We start from the raw sequence: 18,593 nt of genomic DNA on the forward strand, positions 1-18,593 counted from the left end.
ATAACCCTTTCAGTGTAAAAATTTTTGTAATATCCAATCTGAACCTCCCCTGATGCAACTTGAGGCCACTTCCTCTTGTCCTATCGCCTGTGATGTGGGAGAAGAGACCGACCCCCGCCTCGCTACAACCTCCTTTCAGGTAGTTGTAGAGAGCGATAACGTCTCCCCTCACCCTCCTGTTCTCCAGGCTGAACAACCCCAGCTCCCTCAGCCTCTCCTCAGAAGACTTATTCTCCAGACCCCTATCAATCTCTGAAAACTGTTTTCTACTGCATTTATTTTCAGAACTTTCTTAATATACCTCTGATACAAATTTACAGAAATAAACCCTTTTCTTTTTTCTTATACTAGTTCAACAATCAAAAACTAAACACAGTTTCAAACTTAGTATCAAACTCACACACACCACTTGTTCATGGACTGAGATCAACCCGTTTTGTATCAAGCACAAAGAGCAGATACCAGAAACGGAAAGTCATAACAGCATCTTTTTTGAATTACTCTCTGAGGAAAAGGAAGAACAGTAGAGGCACTCTAAGTGTAACTATGGTTCTCTCCAGTGTTAAACTTTGCAATTTTGGTTTCAGGTCAAATAATTGGCTTGGCAGGAAGTACTGGAATAAACAGGATAAAATTCTGTTCCGTTGAAATACAGTTTATATTGAAAAATTATCAAGTAAATTAGTATGTATTTTAGATACTTGAAAGGAATAAATTTAGTGTTAAAGAAGAAACATATTCAGAAAAAGAAATAATAGCTCTAGTAAAGAATAATGCAAAATGAAAATTAGAACTAAATACTATGAGCTGCAGGGAAACCTGCGTTCTGGAAAGATTTACACCAGAAACCACGGTTAGCATAATGAGCATATGTTGTGTTACGGTGCTTTTAAAAAAACATGGGGTTCGAGGGGCATATTGAGTAGAAAAATTTCCCAGTGAGAATGATTCACTCCGTATTTGTTCCTGAAATAACTACATTCAGAATAGGATTCTTTCTTCTAGTTTTCTCCATACCTGAAAGCTGTTGGTAAATTGGAGGGCAAACTGGAACCCTAACTGGTCTTAACAAAGTCAACTTTTCTTTCCTTAAGGTTAACATACTTAATAAAGACTCAGTTAATGGCTATAGCTTACATTTGGCTACTAAACTTTCACTCCATGTCAAGTTTTTTGTTTTACTTTTTATTACCTTTCCGCAAGCAGAGGCCATCAGTATACTTGGAGAATTTTCCTTGATTTTGAGGGTGTAGGCAGGTTGGCCTCTCTGAATTCACCGCTCAATGCTTGTGGCAGCACTAGTGGCACATTCCTGCTTCATAGTTCACTAAGCAACACAGAACAGCACCTGCAGTTCTTATTTGGGGCAAATATCAGAGAATCAAGTGGCTGCTTTGCTGTCAAGACATGCCTAAAAGTTTCATAGCTAACAGTTCTGGTTACACTACCAAATAGTTTCAACTTTAAATAACTAACTGAAGCCCTCCGTAAGTATACAAAATACACCTAGTAAATTAGACTATAAATGTACAGTGTCACAGCTGATAGGATTTCCTTTGATAGAGCTATTCCATCAGTTTAGAGAATGTATCTCTGGCTTAATATAGTTCATTATTTCTTACGGGATCTAAAACAATAAATTTTGAGTAGGCTAGAGATGACAAACATTTCAAGAATCATCTGAAGGCAAGAGAAGCAAAGAATAATAACTGACCTCTGGTCTAAGAGAGTCACAGTTGAAAGAGGACTGAAAATTTAGAAAGCAACAGGTTGTCGATTAGCATTTCCTCTGGGAACAATATTTTGTGTACTTACATTAATAGTACTTTCCACTACAAATCATGTCACTAGTTTTGTGGTGCTGCTGGTTAGCATAACTGGAGATACCAGATTTTGCTGCTTAGTAAATTCTATTGTAGTGGATAAGTATTCAGCACTTGCATTTAGCGGTGCTCCACCATATGCCTTTAGAATCCTTATGCCTTTTTTCCAGACTGAAAGCATGAGATCTGTTTCCACATGTCTTCATGTTATTTGGAGATTCCTAAATGAATGCAACTGTTTAGAAAATCCTCCATGCAGAGCTTCATCTCTAAGCCTCATCTCCAGATGGAAGACATCAGACTGCCTGGATCATGTTCTTAATATGCAAGAGCTTAAAATATTCAAAATATTTTAAAAATTCTGAATTTTTAATGATTAAAATACCAATAATTTTCCAGCAATCCAAGCTGCTTTCTGGAATCCAATGCCAAGCTCAGTACATTTTCTTTGACAATGAACATAAAAGACCTACAGTACTAAAAGCAACAGAACCACAAAGATCTAAAATGTTGCTTAATTAGTGTTTGGGAGGCTTAGGGCTATTTTGTATCTGTTAAATGTTTCAACAAGAAAAAAGGCATACACCCTTGGTGTTACTAGATTCTGGGCAGTAACTGACTAGCGGCAAATAACAACCCTGAAACTCTCAAAAATGCTTTAGTGCACAGTCTTCCCTTTGGCGGCATCATTTCCCATTCAAAAACACTCTTGATGGCCGTACTCAGGGGTGGGATATAGGAGACGACCTTTGACAACTGCAGTAGTTTCTTTCTGTAGGACAACATTCATTCTGTCCACAAGGTTTCCTATGGTTGAGCTCCTGATACGCTTTCAGCTCTATTTATGAAGGGTTACACCAAGAAGGGAACTAGTAGGTGGTTTATGACAAGATTGCTGCTGCAGGTTTGGTACCTGCTGTGATTTGTGTCATCTGTTTGAGTCTCAGCCATAAAGCTCCACTTTTTATCACGAATATTTGTGAATATATAACTGCTCTGAAGACATACGGCCAATAAATAATTCAAAGTTATCTATCTTTCTTGCAGTTTTCTTATACACCTACCACCTTTTAATGTTTAGTTGGCCTGGAAACAATATTCTTTATGGCACTTCTAGTATAAAAATGTTTACTGACTGGCAGTAGACTATTGATTTCCAGTGTGATACCTTGAAAATAAATCGTGTTCCCCTCCCCCCAAGTCTCCATCTGCTTTGCTCTCCCATCTGCTATCAGCCCAGAGAAGCATTGTTTTGCATTTTGAGTCCCTGAAAATGTCCGCTTTCAATTACTGATTCCAATATCATAACGATGTGATTGAATTTGTTATTTCTTTTTCTCTCCCCCATCCCTTTGTTTTCTTTTCAGCTCCATATCCATTTATAGTCCTAAGGAGAATCCTAATGTGTTTGATGCTGCTGCTTTCTTCCAGTCCGTGGGAAATTTCCTAGGGATCTTTGCTGGATCATTTGCCATGGGATCCTCTTATGCTGTTGTCACAGCTTTAATATCCTTTATGGTTTGTTTTCAGAGAGAAAATCTGTATATGTTGGGAAAAATGTGTAATATCTGAGACTGACCATCTTGTCAGAGTCCACAAAGAACTTAATATGCAAATTTCTTTTTAACAGACAAGACTCTGGTCTTTACTATTTGCAAATAATTGTTTTTAGATAAGTGTTTTGAAGTATTTTGAGGTCAAAACATTAATTTATGAACTACAGACTATCAACAATTGTACAAAAATACATGGCAAACACAAGACTACAAATCAAGTCAGTCAGATTACCTAAACTAGAAATAAAAGGCATATCTGTTGTCCTACATTTTTTCTTGTGTTTTACAGTTCTTCATATAAAATACTATTGTAGAAAGGGCAGCAATTTTCATCTTTCTTGCATTGATGTAAAATGCAAATGCAAAATGCAAATGTAAACAAGTGTCAGTTTGCTTACAAAACTGGACAAAATTGCTTTCTTTTCCCTTTTCCTGGGAAAAGAATATCAAATGGAATCAATTAGGCATTAGTTCAAAAACCATAAAAGTACTTGAAATGGCCAACTTGCAGCATTCACCTGTTTAAAACCTGTGCTGGATTATCCTCTTTGTTTAAAATAGTTTAGAAGCTGGGCAGTGTTTCCTGGATTCAACTTGTATAGATGAGCGTGGTGGGGGAGCTTGCTTTCTTTCATCCTTTATCAGGCTGGGGACAATTTTAGCTTAAAAAACAGTTGGGTTTTTACTTTTCCTTAGTAATCTTTTAGCACTTGACAAAATTTACAAAGCTGTGTGAGTTCCCTATGTTGGAGACAGGTCTGTTTTTCCTCCTATCTTGGAGTGCCTTCTTATCAGCAGAAGCCGCTGGTCTTACAGGTAAGCATTGCATTTTATTGAATGAAAGCAGTTTTATAATATGCCTTGAGTATGGGAAACTGGCATGTTTATTTGGGGCATGACATCGTATATAAAGCTTCGAAAAGCCATTTGCTATATTGGAAATGTTTTCATCTTTAAGAACAAATCTGTAGAGTGAATAGTTCTTCCAGACAGACTAGATCAGGCGAAAGGCCTCAGTCTTTCTTCCCTACCTTGTCCCATCTATTACATCTATTGTACCATCTATTACCATTAGTCCCACTATTGATCCGCTATTTTCTGCCCAGCTGTAGGACCGAAGCTGACAGTAAGTATGAGGAAGCAAATGAGGAAGTGCCATGTGATTGTCAGTGTGCTCATCTGCATGCACTGCACGTCCTGGTCCCTCCTCCTTTTTCCCCACTATCAATGCCTACACAGAGGAAAGAGTCGTCCCCAACATTGCCAGCGGGTTGCAACCACCTCTGGATTTTAAAAAAAAAAAATAAATAAAATCTTGTTCAGTGCGCCTCCATGAACACCTTTTGCAACAGGAAAAGTATAGTCGTGTCCCAGTGATGGGTAGAAAGACATGAGATCTGATTGGTTTTTTGTTAATACTGAGAAAGAAATTGTGCAATCAGTCAAGTATATACTCAGGGACTGCTTTTTACAACATAAGAGTCCACAGGAGTTTAGGCAAAAATTGGAAATGGATAGCGTTTATCCCAACCGCAACCACAACCTATTGTACAGTTTGCAAGTGTTCAATCATTTTAATGTTCTTGATGCTGTCACCTCTGAAATCTAGAGCTCTAATTAACATCAGGGATAGTCGGGGAAGAAAACTGCTTAATGGAGTGTTAATGTAGCCCATGCTAGTTTGTTTGCAAAAATTGTTCAAAGCCTTTGAAATCAACAGTTATATTTCTACTGATTTCTGTGGAACCAGCATGTTACTTTTTTAATATTAGCCACACAATAAAACTATTTCTGAATGGGTATTAACATATGCATCTTCTGGCATCTTTGCCTTATTAAACATACAAATTTGCATCCTGTTCACTGCCAAAATCTTCAGGCCAATGAATAAAAAGAGGAGCACATGAACTGAACAAAAGGGTGTATTCCATGACACGGATAAAATTGGGTGTCATTTAGTTTCTCTGAAGGACTTTAGTCAGAAAGTGTTATAGTGGAAAAAACTCATGGAGCCTTTCTTGTAGCTTCAGAAGTTCAAAGCTGTCTTTTGTAAATGCATTGACTTTATTAGTACTGTGCTAACGTTACACTTTAGAGTGGATATTTTTAGTTGTTTGGTTTAACCAGTTTTGATATTGCTTTCATCTTCTCTCAATCTCATCTGAAATAGCTCCAACTCCCCTTCTTTCACTGAATTTCACTGAATTTTTAGAGTTGAAAGGGACCATAAAGATCATCCAGTCCAACTCCCCTGCTGAAGCAGAATTGCCCAGAGCATGTCAGAGCAATTACTGTATTGGTTAAGAAATTTTCATCTGACTTAGGTTCTTAGAGGTACAGATTTCAGAGATGGCTGTGATTTCTTGTACCCATGCTAAAGAAATCTATGTAAAATGCGGTTATTGTGTGCAGTCACCCACATGGTTATGTGATGCCTGAATCACCTGTTGCAGAAGGCGCAGGGAGCCTGAGGGAAAGCCAGTCATCCTTCAGAACACACTCAGCTCTTAATTCCTATGCCATCATTTCCAGTCATTTCCAGCTTACTTGCTTTGCCCTTAGTCTTACTTAATGCATAAACCATCTGGTTCTACAGACAAGCGTGTCTGTCCTCAAAAGCAATCATTACAATTAAGAGAGTATCATAACCGTGCAATGGCTCTGCTGGACCACTCCCTTCAATGAACTAAATTCCTGGTTTGAAGTCTTTTGACTTCAGTAAGCTTGCTTCAAAAATTAACTTGATCCACTGCACATTTATGCCTATATTCCTCTTCATTTTCCTTGGATATTGTGTTTCCTCTGTTCATTCCTTCTAAATGAACTTCAAAGGACTAGACATCAGTATTTCCCTGTAGCTATTAAGTAATGTAATTGCAAAATAATTTTATTCTTATAATGCTTTCCACACTAGTTCTTCAATCACTATAAGCCCTTTGATGTCTAATATTGAAGTATATCATAATTTATAAATAACAGGCTATACTGGTTTTTGTGTAGGTATTAAAGCTCACTTCTTTAGCTTGCAGATTTTTTAAATACAATGTGAATGGAGAATAGTACAGGTAAACACGTTATAAAATACTTTATCCCTCTACCTCAAGATATCCCATGATATATAACACAAGATGTGGACCTGACCCTGGTTGAAAAATGGATGTGATCAAACCAGGAAATCAAAGTAAAAATCTGGGATGACTACACAATTATTGTTATACTGATAACTGTAAATTATAAATTAATGTTATGGTTATTAATCTTACAGCTCTATCATCAAGCTGTGACATATGCATGATAAATTGATTCTTATAAAGTAGAATCTAATTTGTGCACTTTCTAATTTGCCCTGAAGTATATCATTCCTGACTGCTGAGCAAAGTTGTAATAATAGACTACTATAGGGAGGTCAGTGTTAATATAGTTGCTTTCATTTTTAAACTTCATTACAGAATATTTACTAGTAGGCTATGAAAAAATCATAAATAATTTAAATGAAATACTTGTCAAAATAAATGAGGAAAGTACATCTTGTGTTTATTAATTGCTTGTTCTTTTGCTTTATAATTAACAAAATTTGCTAATTTTTAACTGATCACTCAGTTATTAGTCTGTGAAAGATTCCATGATGTACATGAGCATTTAATGTTCACCTGTTAGACCCTTTCTATCTACAGATGTTTGAACTAAGTAGATATTCCAATACAAAGCGATTAAAATACCTGCAAAAATGCACTCAAATATATGTATGTGAATTTATTTGCATTTATGTATTCAATTAATGAATAGTTCAAAGTCATATAGAATTTATCAGTGTAAAAGCAGCAAAATTACAGCCAACCACCTCTGATTTTACATGCCAAAGACCTGTGCTATGAAGCTAAGGAAGACAATAGATCTTGAAGGAGAAAATGTTGGAGAGGATCATCTTTGTTCCTTTACTGTTTTTCAAAGCCCAGCCCAAAATGATTGCCTTCTGATAAAGGAAGTAGCCTGTGATAATAAATTACTGCTGCTTCCTCATCCTCAGTAATTCTTGTCTGAACATTTTGTGATGTCTCTGACACCTGCCTGCTTATTCAGGGGCTCACAGGAGAGCACACCTAGTGAGAAAGCTTTTCCTCCAAAAATAAATAAGCAGCTTATTATGAGTGATGCACCCAGGACAAGTGCAAAGATCTGATCTCTCACTGGGGGCAGTTTTGTGCTACCTTTGTATTTAGGGCACAGCAAGAACAAACGTCACTAACTTCCACTTCCTTTAGTGCTGCTGACAAAGTGCATTTATTCTCATGGCTGTTCACTGTTCCTATCTGTTTGCTGTAATTTGTCTTGGATCCATCATCTCCCTCATTGCTTTTTTTAAATGTTGTGACCCGTTCTTCTTCGTGTGTCACTCTCAGAAGGGACCTATCAAAACAGGTCTGAGTACTGTGAGCACAATGCAGGTTGGTACCTGATTGGCTTTAGTTCATTGGGCTGATGTTATTCCATAAAAGGAAGTTATTCTGGGCTTTAAATTATCAACTTTGTGGTTTTCTTTCCTTTATTCATAGCTAATGTGCCGTGTTGTGTCCTAGAGAGAAGTAGGGAGACTCCTACCAGTAACGAGGGAGAAGGGACAGCTTGGCTTCTAGGTCAAAAGGACACAGACCTCAACTCTCTTAATCTGTAGTTCTGCCACTCCTAGGAGGAAAGGAGGAAATTTCAGTCTAACTAGGAAAGCGGGCTCTTCATAGATAAGAAGATGGCATTTGCACTGCTGTGCAGAGAGAGATGACAACTGGCCAAGTTTGCCACAAATTACTAACCCATTACTTGCCTGTAGGACTTCAGAGATGGCTCTGGATGATCTATGTGTATTCTAAAATAGGGAATGCCAGGTGGATGCTATACTTTAGAGGAAGCTCTAGACATACTTTGCTGACTTATAAGCTAGATCTAATACTCTGGGCAGTTTCAGTTATCCCATTAGCCCTTTCAGCAGCATCACCTGACCAGGCTGTGCACACAATTGAGTCAGTGCCTGGGTCTGGCTAACTTTGGTGCTGTTGTAGGTAAGACAGTAAGGGAAGAAGAGAAAGGTGTTTGTTTTTTGAGAAAAGTAGATATTCTAGCATAGCATTAGACTGAGATCAATGATCAGTTGCATAAAGTGAGGATCTGGAGTCTTATTGCTAGTGAATAGATTCTGGACAGACAGGATAAGCACTCTTAGCGTGTCTAGAATAAAACATGGTGTGTCTCAGCCTAGGAGTTCCAATCTAAATGGAACACAGCAATTCATTTGGGGTTACAGAAGTGCCATACTGAAGCTCAGGTCTCACTTGAAGCAGCCAGGTGCTGATCAATGATCATTCCTCAGACGAGGCCCTAAAAAATTCCCTCAGCTCTGTCTTTTGTTGCTTTCTGTCACTTCAACATAAAATCAATCTCAGACAACTTCAGAGATGAAAGCTTCATGAACAAAGCACCAGCTTTGGTTCTGCATTGGTGCAGGTCTGGTGAAAGAAGCCTTGAATCTTTGCTTCAGTATCAAAAAAATGATTAGTCACACTTCATACCCTCACTCAAAACAGACTGAATAGGGATATTATCGCTACTGGTGTTATAGCCTTATTACTGCAACAATTTGATGCAGAAGACAGTGCCTCATTTCCTGCCACTCACATATTCAGTCTGCACTGGGATGTGCCCCAGTGGGTGCTGTGGAGAGAAGTATGACTCCAAAGGAAATGTTATCTGATTTAAATAATTTCTCTATACCCAGTCCCCATTGTCCTCTTTTCCCCACATTTCACTGCCTTTGATGAAAGACCAGTTCCTTTTGCCTGTTGTACTGTGGGATTTGCAGTACTTTGTGCATCCTTAGTTCATCCCTGAAACTCTGGAATGCTTCAAAGTTGGGATGAAAAATGGTCAATTTACCTACAGATCTTTTCAAATCAAGTTATACATTTTATCTATTCCATTGTTTCCCCAGAAGGTAGAAGTTTGGCTAATTTTTTTTTTCCTAAATTCCTTTTTTTTTTTTTTTTTTTACCACTAGAAGGCTTGACAGCTGGAGACACAATGTCAGTTTTATTGTCTCAGATTAGAAAATTCTGAAGTTAAAATTGTGGCCAGGCACTTCCAGGTTTTCATTAAAAGTACATTGCACATGCTGCCCTTCTCTGACAAAACACAGACTTTTTCCTAGTTTTTCTCGTAGCACCAGATATTGAAAAGCAAGGGTACACTTCCTTTTGCCATTTTTGAAATGATAAAAAAATAATATTTTGTCTTTCAGTGACAAGTAGGAATTATTTTTCGATTAACACTTATAAATTAATATTCACACTATCATGTTAATGTTCACACCATCAGCAAAATACTTCTAAAGATATGTTACTCCTTTCTCCTATATTATCTTTTGATATTGCCAGCTTTTGTCCTAGAAACAATTTCAACTACAAGTATTCAGCAAAACTAATGTAAGAAAAAGTTCTCTAACTGTATAAGCAGCTGATAAGCTGTCACTATTTCTCTGTTATACAAGGAGCAAAAACATCAAATAAAATGGTAGGCTTTTATTTCTAATAAAACCTCTTCAAAGAGGTTGAGCTGCAGCTGAAACTTTACTAGAGACAATCAACATTTTACTGTGAGGTTTCTCATTTTTTATATTAAGTGAAAAATTTCAGTAACTTTATAGACACAAGCAGCTTTATTGCACTTAACAACTGATCACCCATTTCAACTCAAAACATTCCCTGTTTACTTTAGGTTAGCATTTTGTTCAGCAATTGTAGTATCTCGGTAATTGCTAAATCTGCCACTTAAAAACGAAACAATGTAACAGCACTGAAAAAGTGACCTGAGTCTCCAACACCCTGCGATTAAAGCGCTGAGCACTAAGGACTGGTAAAAGGACCATCTCCCTTTATCTGCCTTCCTGTATCTCATAACTACTTTCTGTTTACAATTCCAGTATTATCATACCTGGTCTTATCTGTTTCTCTGTGAAAGAAAGCCTGCAAAAATTTGACAACCGAATTTATGTGCCATATACAGTTCATACTGTATCTTGATACCCAGCTAACTCCAAAATCCAGCCTTAATAGTCTTACAAAGAAATCCAGATTGCTTTTTGCTTCTAACTAAAAGTCCTATGTTTGTTTCTTTAGGTACTTCTCTTTCCTTTGTAGTGGCATTAACATGTAATTGGTCGTTACTCTTAAGTAATCATTTTTATGGAAATGCATTACAATTTTCTCCAAGCCTCTTAATGAAGCATTCATTGCGAGAGGCATGGCTGGTACGTATTAAGCCTTCAATTGTAGCAATTGAAATATTCCACTGCATTCCCCCGGTCTTCCCTGGAAACAGGGTATCTTGTTTCTACACTTGCATAATTGCGTGGTTCAGATCATTTATTCCTATTGTAAAATCCGATTTAGGCCATTTTATTCCTCGTGTCACTCTTAGTTCTCTCACTACCCATAATCAACCATTTCTTAGCAGTCAAAAAACATTTTATAATCATAGTTGAATTTAATAGTCAATTTTAAAAATGCAAGACTTGGCACGATGATGGTTCATGTAGAAGAAAGTGAATCAGAAACTCTTATCTCCATTTCTGTCACTGAGCCTGGAGCCAGTGACACTTCGCAACATTACTGAGTGGTTTTATTTTTTAACTGAAATTTCATTGTTGGAGAATCCCATTGCATATTATTAATGCCCTGAGAATTTTTAAACTCCCTCGACCAGCTGTGCGCAACCAAGTAGTTACTGAGAAAAAAGACGCATTTAAAAGAGCAATTAGACCTCACAAAACTATGACCTTCCGCAAACACATTTAGGCAGTGACAATCTCACTACTCCCCACATTATTTACTCCAAAGAAAAGTCTTAGTGTAGTTAGAAAAAAATAAATATCGAAACAGACATAAGGAAAAAAATATTGAAAAACAAAGACACAGCAGGTAAAGCTCAGTGGAGTTTCTCTTGGATGCAGAGACTGTGTTCTGTAGAATTAGCACAGGTAAATTTACAATATAAAGAGAACCCAGAAGCAAAGAAAACGTCCACAGTGGTTTATGGGAAAAAAAAAGATTTCTCATTTTGTTTCTGATAGCCGTCATCCCTTGTGCCAAATCCATCCCAGAATTTTTTACTCCATACCTTTTTCTTCCATCAAAGGCATATTAATGCCAGGCCTCAGTCCTTCCCAGAAATGAGAGGCACGCAAGTCATGAAAGTTGGATTTTGTTGGACAATATTTTCACGGTTAGCAATCCAAAGAGAGTCAGAAACTTGAGAAAGAGGTGGTAAGGTTTAAGTTCAACTGGTATGTGGCAATGTGCTGTTCCCACACACACACACTCTCCCGAATGAAATAGTTTCAGCATTGTCTAAATTTTTACTTTGCCATGTTTACTTATCTGTACTGTGCTTTAGGGGAGGAGGGTATTTCACTCACTTTCAGGGCCCTCATGCTGCTACAATTCTAACAGAGTTTTGGATAAGCCTATTAAAGAACCTATCAAGGCACCAGCACTTTCCACTGACACTTGTTCAGTACTTTACCATCCATTTTTTCCTGGGGCTGTATGAAGCCCAGCCTGCTTCTGTTAATCCTTTTGAAGTAGCAGATTATTTTATGTTGGGTTTGCCGTGCTAAAGCCTGCAGCACAGTAAATTCTGCCCCCTTATTGAGCCTCTTCTTGCCAGCCTTTGTACATTCAGGAGAGCCACCATCCTGGAGAAGCTGGAGGAAGCCCTATCCAGGGTCACATCCAGGATTGAAGGCACAGACTGGGATTATTTTAACAAATCTACTTCATGCTCTTTATTTCCAGTACAATTTGTTTCTATGTTTCAGTTTATGCTAGTTTAACCCAATAAATGCCTAGAAAGCTGCTGCACAGTCACATTGCAAGGATGGATATTGCCTAAACCTGGACAGGTATCCTTTTGCTTGCTCTGTTGCCTCGGTGTGTTTCCTTGGATTCATCGGTGTTATTTCAGTACATCAGCAGCCTGAGAGCTAAAAATTACCTAACAATTTGCAGAGCAGCCCACGAGGAAGCAGAACTAAAATGCTAATTAGGGCGTGCTGTAGCTCCTAGACAGGAGGCCGGGGGCAGAAGGGCTGAAAGGCACAAGAACCAAAGCACTGTGGGGTGGATGGTGGAAAACTGCCTGTCTATGAAGCCCCAGATGACAGGCACGCAGTGACGGCGCTGCAGGCTGGCTTCCTGCAGAACCAGTCGCTGCTCATGTGGTGGGCATTTAGAAACTGAGCAGAACTTGCACGCTCCACATGCTTCAGGAAATGCATGTGGAGGTTTCCGGGGAAATGATGACTGGAATGGACATGAGCAAGCCCTGAGCTGTTGCGTAAATAATTATCTATGTAGATGTGTCCTGCCTTTGAGAAAAGCACATAGCTTTCTTCCTCCATAGGCATTTACATATGGTTACTGGTGGACACTTATTTTTGCTTTTCCATTTTCTCTCTATGTGGGTTCTTTCTGCCTTATCTTTGTCCAGAGCTGACAGAAAATTGCAGTTACAATCTTACCAGCTACTTTAATTATAATACTGCGTTTCAGTGATGTTACTCAATGATGCCAGTGAGTTAGCACCAGAGCCAGGGAGAAAGTATTCAAAAATAAGAAATATCACTATAATACAAAGTTATTGCTATACCTGACAAACCTGCTGCCCTCAAGACCTTCCCCAAGCTGGGAAGTATAATTGCTGCCACATGGCTACAGTCATTGACGTAGTCATTCTGGGCAATGCAGCCTGCACCTGCCAGAGCATTACTTCTAAGCAATGTGGTATTGTCCACCTTGCATATTGTTACACACTGCTTATAGTATGGCTAAAAATCAGGTACAGACAGAATTTACTTTACCCTCTTGCAGTCATTCAGTATTAAGCACTCTCAAACCATTTAAATGCAATAAAATTATTTTTCCCTTTCCTATTCAGTCCCTGCCAAAATTTTCAAATAGTGTTAAGTCCTTCATATTACAATTGTTAGCCTTGCCTAACTGACAGTCAGATTACGGTCAGGTATTACCCTGTATTAATTCAAACAAATCTTCTGCAGTTTTTGGCCAAATACACAACAGTAGAAATGCTATGAATGCATGATGAACTAGGCAGAAGATTCAAGACCTTCATGATTTATAGCAAAGCAAAAAAATTCTATTTCATTTGAAAGATGTTCTTATTAAAAGTATCTCGAAGGCTTTTTGTTACAAAGTGCTATTAACAGTCTAATTAGCTTTTTTATGCAGCACTCTGACAAACCTAAGTAAGAAAATAGAAGCGGCTAACTTTGGTTTTTCTTTGAATTTCAGGTATTGTTGCAGTCCTTTTCTGTGGAGTTACACAGGCCCATTATACCTACAACAATCTGTCACCAGATTCCAAAATGAGAACTAAACAGGTAGGCATGGAAATAACTGACTTTGTGTCTTCAACGGGTATAAGGAATAGACAGAGATACTGGAATATAGCTGGATGGGATTTTGTTACTGCAAAGGAAAAAGGTCATGTCTTCATTAGAGGAAAGACTAGAGATTTTGCCAAGAAAACAGTTACAATTCCCTGGATAAGCAAAAAAAATAAGAACCTGTTCTTCCCAAGAAACCTGGAAAGTTGGTTGAGGAGATGAAGGGTAAGGGGATAAGTTTACACTACCTTCCATACAAAAATGCTACAAAGTTAAGGAAGTCAAAGAGCTCTGGTAAATAAGAGAGAAGTGGTCACAGAATCACAGAATGATATGGGGCTGGAAGGGACCTCTGGATCCATGTGGACTTTTGCAAAGGAACTATATAACCTGCAGTCTGGCCCACAGACTTGAGCAATGACATCATTTCATTTCTGCTTCATTAAAAAATCTGACATAGTTAGAAAGAGTGATTTTTTTTCCATTGCATTATTTAGCTTTAAAGACAAGAGAAATTTGGTCATCTGTTTTTTGTTTGAATAGGTGACTAGTGCAATTGTGATAATTTTTTAAAAACTGGGGCTGTTCTCAGTACTAGATACATGGCATCGCAATGCTCAAAATGTTTTAGAGCACAAGGAGTAATTTTAGACTACCTCACCACTAACTAGATCCTGTGAGAAGTCGTTTAAATGCAGCTTTCCTCCCTTTTAATGTTGACTCCTGTGTCGCAAGAACCAGGTTGCAGAAAATCTATCTCCTGGAACAAAATGGAAACATATGGTCCGAGACTATAATCTTCATGATGCAATCTGGTACCTTTTTCAGCACTTCCTCTGTTTTAAGTATTGGAAATTTTACATAGAAAATGTCATCACCTCTTGCACATCTCAATTTAATCAAAAATCCAATTTTCTATCAGTTTGATAGAAAACTCTTTGATAGAAAAAATACTGGCCACAATGTCAGTTCAACTGTCAGACACTCCCCGATTTTAAATCACAAAGAAGTTTGTGGTCAGTACTTCCAGAATAAAGTGTTAGCTATTGAAGAGGATAAGCCTTCTCAATTGTGTTTCTTCATACCAGTAGAGGCTGGTGCTTTTGAAAAGTAGTCCAGCAGAAAAGAAAACCTTTCTCTGGTAACTGTATCTTAAGGGAATAACATTTATATCTACTAGAGAATTGTTTCTATTTTGCAGAAATACTGAATTGCATATGCCATTACTACTCTTGCACATAACTGTTACAATTGAATACAAGGCTTTTCAGGGATCCATCTGCATGATGTAGTGATGCATAGGATCAGAGAGAGAGACAGAGAAATAAAGGCCATGGTATTTTTAATTACATATAAACCTTTTCAATTACAGAATTATCTAACATTTAGTTTAAATGTATACTGGTTTTGTTCATGTTTACTCTTTTATTCCCTCCCATTCAACAGTGCAAAATAAAATAGTGAAAATAAACTGAATCTACCCTTGAACGCACAGAAAAGGGATTATGTTTCTCTATAGAGCTATGAGTTTTATGCACCCCTTCTATTCTGTTTTTCTCTTCCGTCATAAGCCCTTAATCCTCAGCCTCCCTTACGATATGGTTCAAAAATTGTTGTTAAATTCCTTTGAATTCTTCTAATTTATTTTCTAATCCAAAGATTACCCTTTCATATGCAGCTGTTTCAGCAAGACCTGCACTGCCTCTTTCTTTCTCTCCCCCCAAGAATTCTCTTCAAGCAAATTTTCTAAGCCACACACTTGGCATTTTCCTAATCATACATGACTTCAATGCATTTTAAATGAGTATTGTTGCTCAGACAGACAGTTTCGCTCCCAACTTAAGTCATTTTTATTACTCATTACTGGCCAAAATCAAGGGCTTTTCAGTTCATTTATAGAATTATTCCAAAGCAGTCTCTCTCTTTTGTTACAATATGACAGATCTTTCAATAAGGACTGGTGAACTGTAACGCACACTGACAAAACAGTGAGTTAAGGCTGAAGCTAAAGCTAACAAAAACCATGGAAATCAGATTTAAAACTGGAAATCAGATTGTGAAATTGTGTTGGCTGTTTTTAAACAAATGCTTTTTCTCTACTGCTTTGCATAATTTTCTTTGCATTTTTTACTGGCTGTTAAAATTTCATAGCTTGATGGTAAAATTCAGCATACAATGATAGAGGTGGTATTTCTGGCCATGACGCCGAGTTCTGCATTTCTCATAATACCTCATCGTTTGTGCCAAAAAAAAAAAAAAAAAAAAAAATAGACAAAGAAAAGACTGGTATCATTTTCTTCAGGTATTGATATAAAATGAAAACCTATCTGCAGTTCTTAAATGAGAATTTAAGAACCTCTATTAAGAATGCCTGTTAAAAGATGCCATGTAATTATTAGTCCCCATGCATTCTTTATTATCCAGTCAATCACTGTTTAACGTTCCATGAAAGAGAAATATTAGATTTCAAGCATCTGAAACTTACAGAAAGTATAAAGTAAAACAAATCTTGTCAGAAACAATGGATTATTTTAACATCGTCAGAAGTAAGCTAATAAAGATTTAGAGTTTTCATTCAATCTAATTATCCCAATTCTCACTAAGTATTTATATCCATTCTCTCTGTGTGTTTTTATTGTTTGTTTTTAACATAAATGATGTTTTATGGCACTATTTTTAAGTCGTCATCATTGACCTGACTATGGTCATAGTGATTTTTCCATTAAAATTGACACTGCCATCCATGGCAACAAGGTTAGGTCAAACACAGTGCTCCTGAGTTTCATACATTTAAAGTTTAATTTATCCAATATATCTTTAGTGAAGAAGATTAAACTGCTAGCACCTGATCGAAAGCTATTTGATTCTGTGCAGCTTTCTCTAGAATTATTTACAGCTGCTAATATAACCTCATGTTATGCTGCAGGCAAACAGTTGACTTTCAAACTTGGGACAGTATAGTTCAGATTTTACATTAGGTTCTTCAGAGGTGCAGTTGGGTTGGGATGCATCTTATTTGCCCAGCTTCAAGTAAGTCAGTGGCTGGGCAGGGTGTTGCTAGATAAATAGAAATTACTGATTTGTTGAAAGCGGGCAGACTGTAAATCCCTACAGGTCAGCCCTAGAAAGGGATCCATGGACAATACTGTATTTTCTACAGGAAGAGAAGACATTCCTCGCTACTTTTTTTCTCTGTCCTCTACCAGTTTCACTCAAATGCCAAGCTAAGACCAGCACAGTTTCCTAGTGGTGGAGTATTAAGAGAAGCTTCTTATCTTCTCTAATGGGTATAAATGTTATCCATCATACTTATATCATTTTCTGGTTATGTTCCTTTAACTCCAGGGAACAGCCACACACACAAAAAACAACAAAAAACAAACAAACAAACAAAAAAAACAAACCACCAAAAAAACCCAGGGAACAGGGCAATACCTCTCTTTGGTTAAGTGTGCAAGGGTATGGAGAATTCTGCTTTCAGACAAAATACAGCAAGTATAAAGTGCCAGCAAGTTTTAAATTCTGGAAAGAGAATTCTGAAACACATCTCCTATGGAATTAGAGCCAGGGAATTACTAGAAGGCATAGGAAAGCATGTCCAGCCATCAAGGAGGTATATCATACTGCCCTGCCTGTCTCCATTCATTCTACCAGTCTAACCCTTGTTTACTTAGTCACCTCTGAAATAGTTGTGTGTAACAACTTCATGAAGGTTGCTTTCTCAAATGAGGTGTGATAGCCTTTCTAACCACATTACTATTTAAACAGTTACACTTTTTGCTGATCCTGATAGCAAACTCTTTAGGGAACACTCGCCTTATAGACAAAAGCTTCTGTCCTGATTGTTCAGCTGCACTGGGCGTGAAGTACGCACAAGATGACACATTAAGATTTCAGCGGCCCTTCACCTCCAAGGTTTTACAGAAGTTTGAGAGCAACGTAAAGGTAAAACAAGAGAACTCAATGCTGCATAACTTCTGAGTAACTTTACCAAAGCACGTAGTCTTACTAGGACTGCGTGAGCAAACTAACTTACACTGAAGGACTGGAAGTTCAGACTGGTGTTTGGCCTTGCTCACTGATGGACATAGTACCAACTGCTTCAAATTTTAATCTCCACACTATAAAGCAGACATCATTATCTCTGTTAAAAGTCATCCCTTTGCAGAGGAGCAGCTAATATCTGGAAATCCCTTGAAAATATATTGTTTTCAAAACTTGCTTAGCTCATTTCTGATATAGCCATACGTTTTTCAACAAGGAAACAGGCTAGGGGTCAATCAGCTGATTGTTGGATCATAAATTCAGCTGTATTCCAAACACAGTTTGGTGTAAAAGGTTTGTGTGTGTAAGCATGTTAATTTAATGCTAATTAACCATATTAATTGAAACAGGCTGAAAAAAGTCACGAAACATATGGTTTTTTAATTCCTCAAAAACTGTAAATCAAATCATTATAGTCTCTTGACCCTGATGTGTCATCAAATAGCCTCAATGTAGCCTTTAGACTTGATGCTGTTCCACCCCAAATTATAGACTCACTTCTGAAGCAAACTGGAACATTGACAGGATAACAACTTAAAAATTAAAGTATGGCAATGGAGATGTCCAAATCTACTGGAAGTGGGGGGAAAAAAAAAAAATCAATTAATCAAAGGTGTGGTTCTTGAACAGCATCAGCCAATGTTTAGTAAAAGGAGCATCAAAGACAGAGGTGGCTGAAGTTGGGTTTTGGCTCACTACATCCAAATGAAGTACCATCAC

General features: G+C 37.6%; 1 protein-coding gene across 1 annotated transcript in view; it reads left to right on the plus strand.

The window, feature by feature from the left end:
* SLC9A9 (solute carrier family 9 member A9) overlaps positions 1 to 18,593 on the plus strand; it is a 212,752-nt gene that overhangs the window by 80,000 nt on the left and 114,159 nt on the right. The window contains exons 7-9 of the mRNA XM_074153102.1: positions 3,191 to 3,329; positions 4,090 to 4,195; positions 13,735 to 13,823. Coding sequence (XP_074009203.1) covers positions 3,191 to 3,329; positions 4,090 to 4,195; positions 13,735 to 13,823 — 334 coding nt within the window. The remainder of the gene's footprint in view (positions 1 to 3,190; positions 3,330 to 4,089; positions 4,196 to 13,734; positions 13,824 to 18,593) is intronic.

The sequence above is a fragment of the Numenius arquata genome, chromosome 9, assembly GCF_964106895.1.
Source record: "Numenius arquata chromosome 9, bNumArq3.hap1.1, whole genome shotgun sequence".
Taxonomy (NCBI): Eukaryota; Metazoa; Chordata; class Aves; order Charadriiformes; family Scolopacidae; genus Numenius; species Numenius arquata.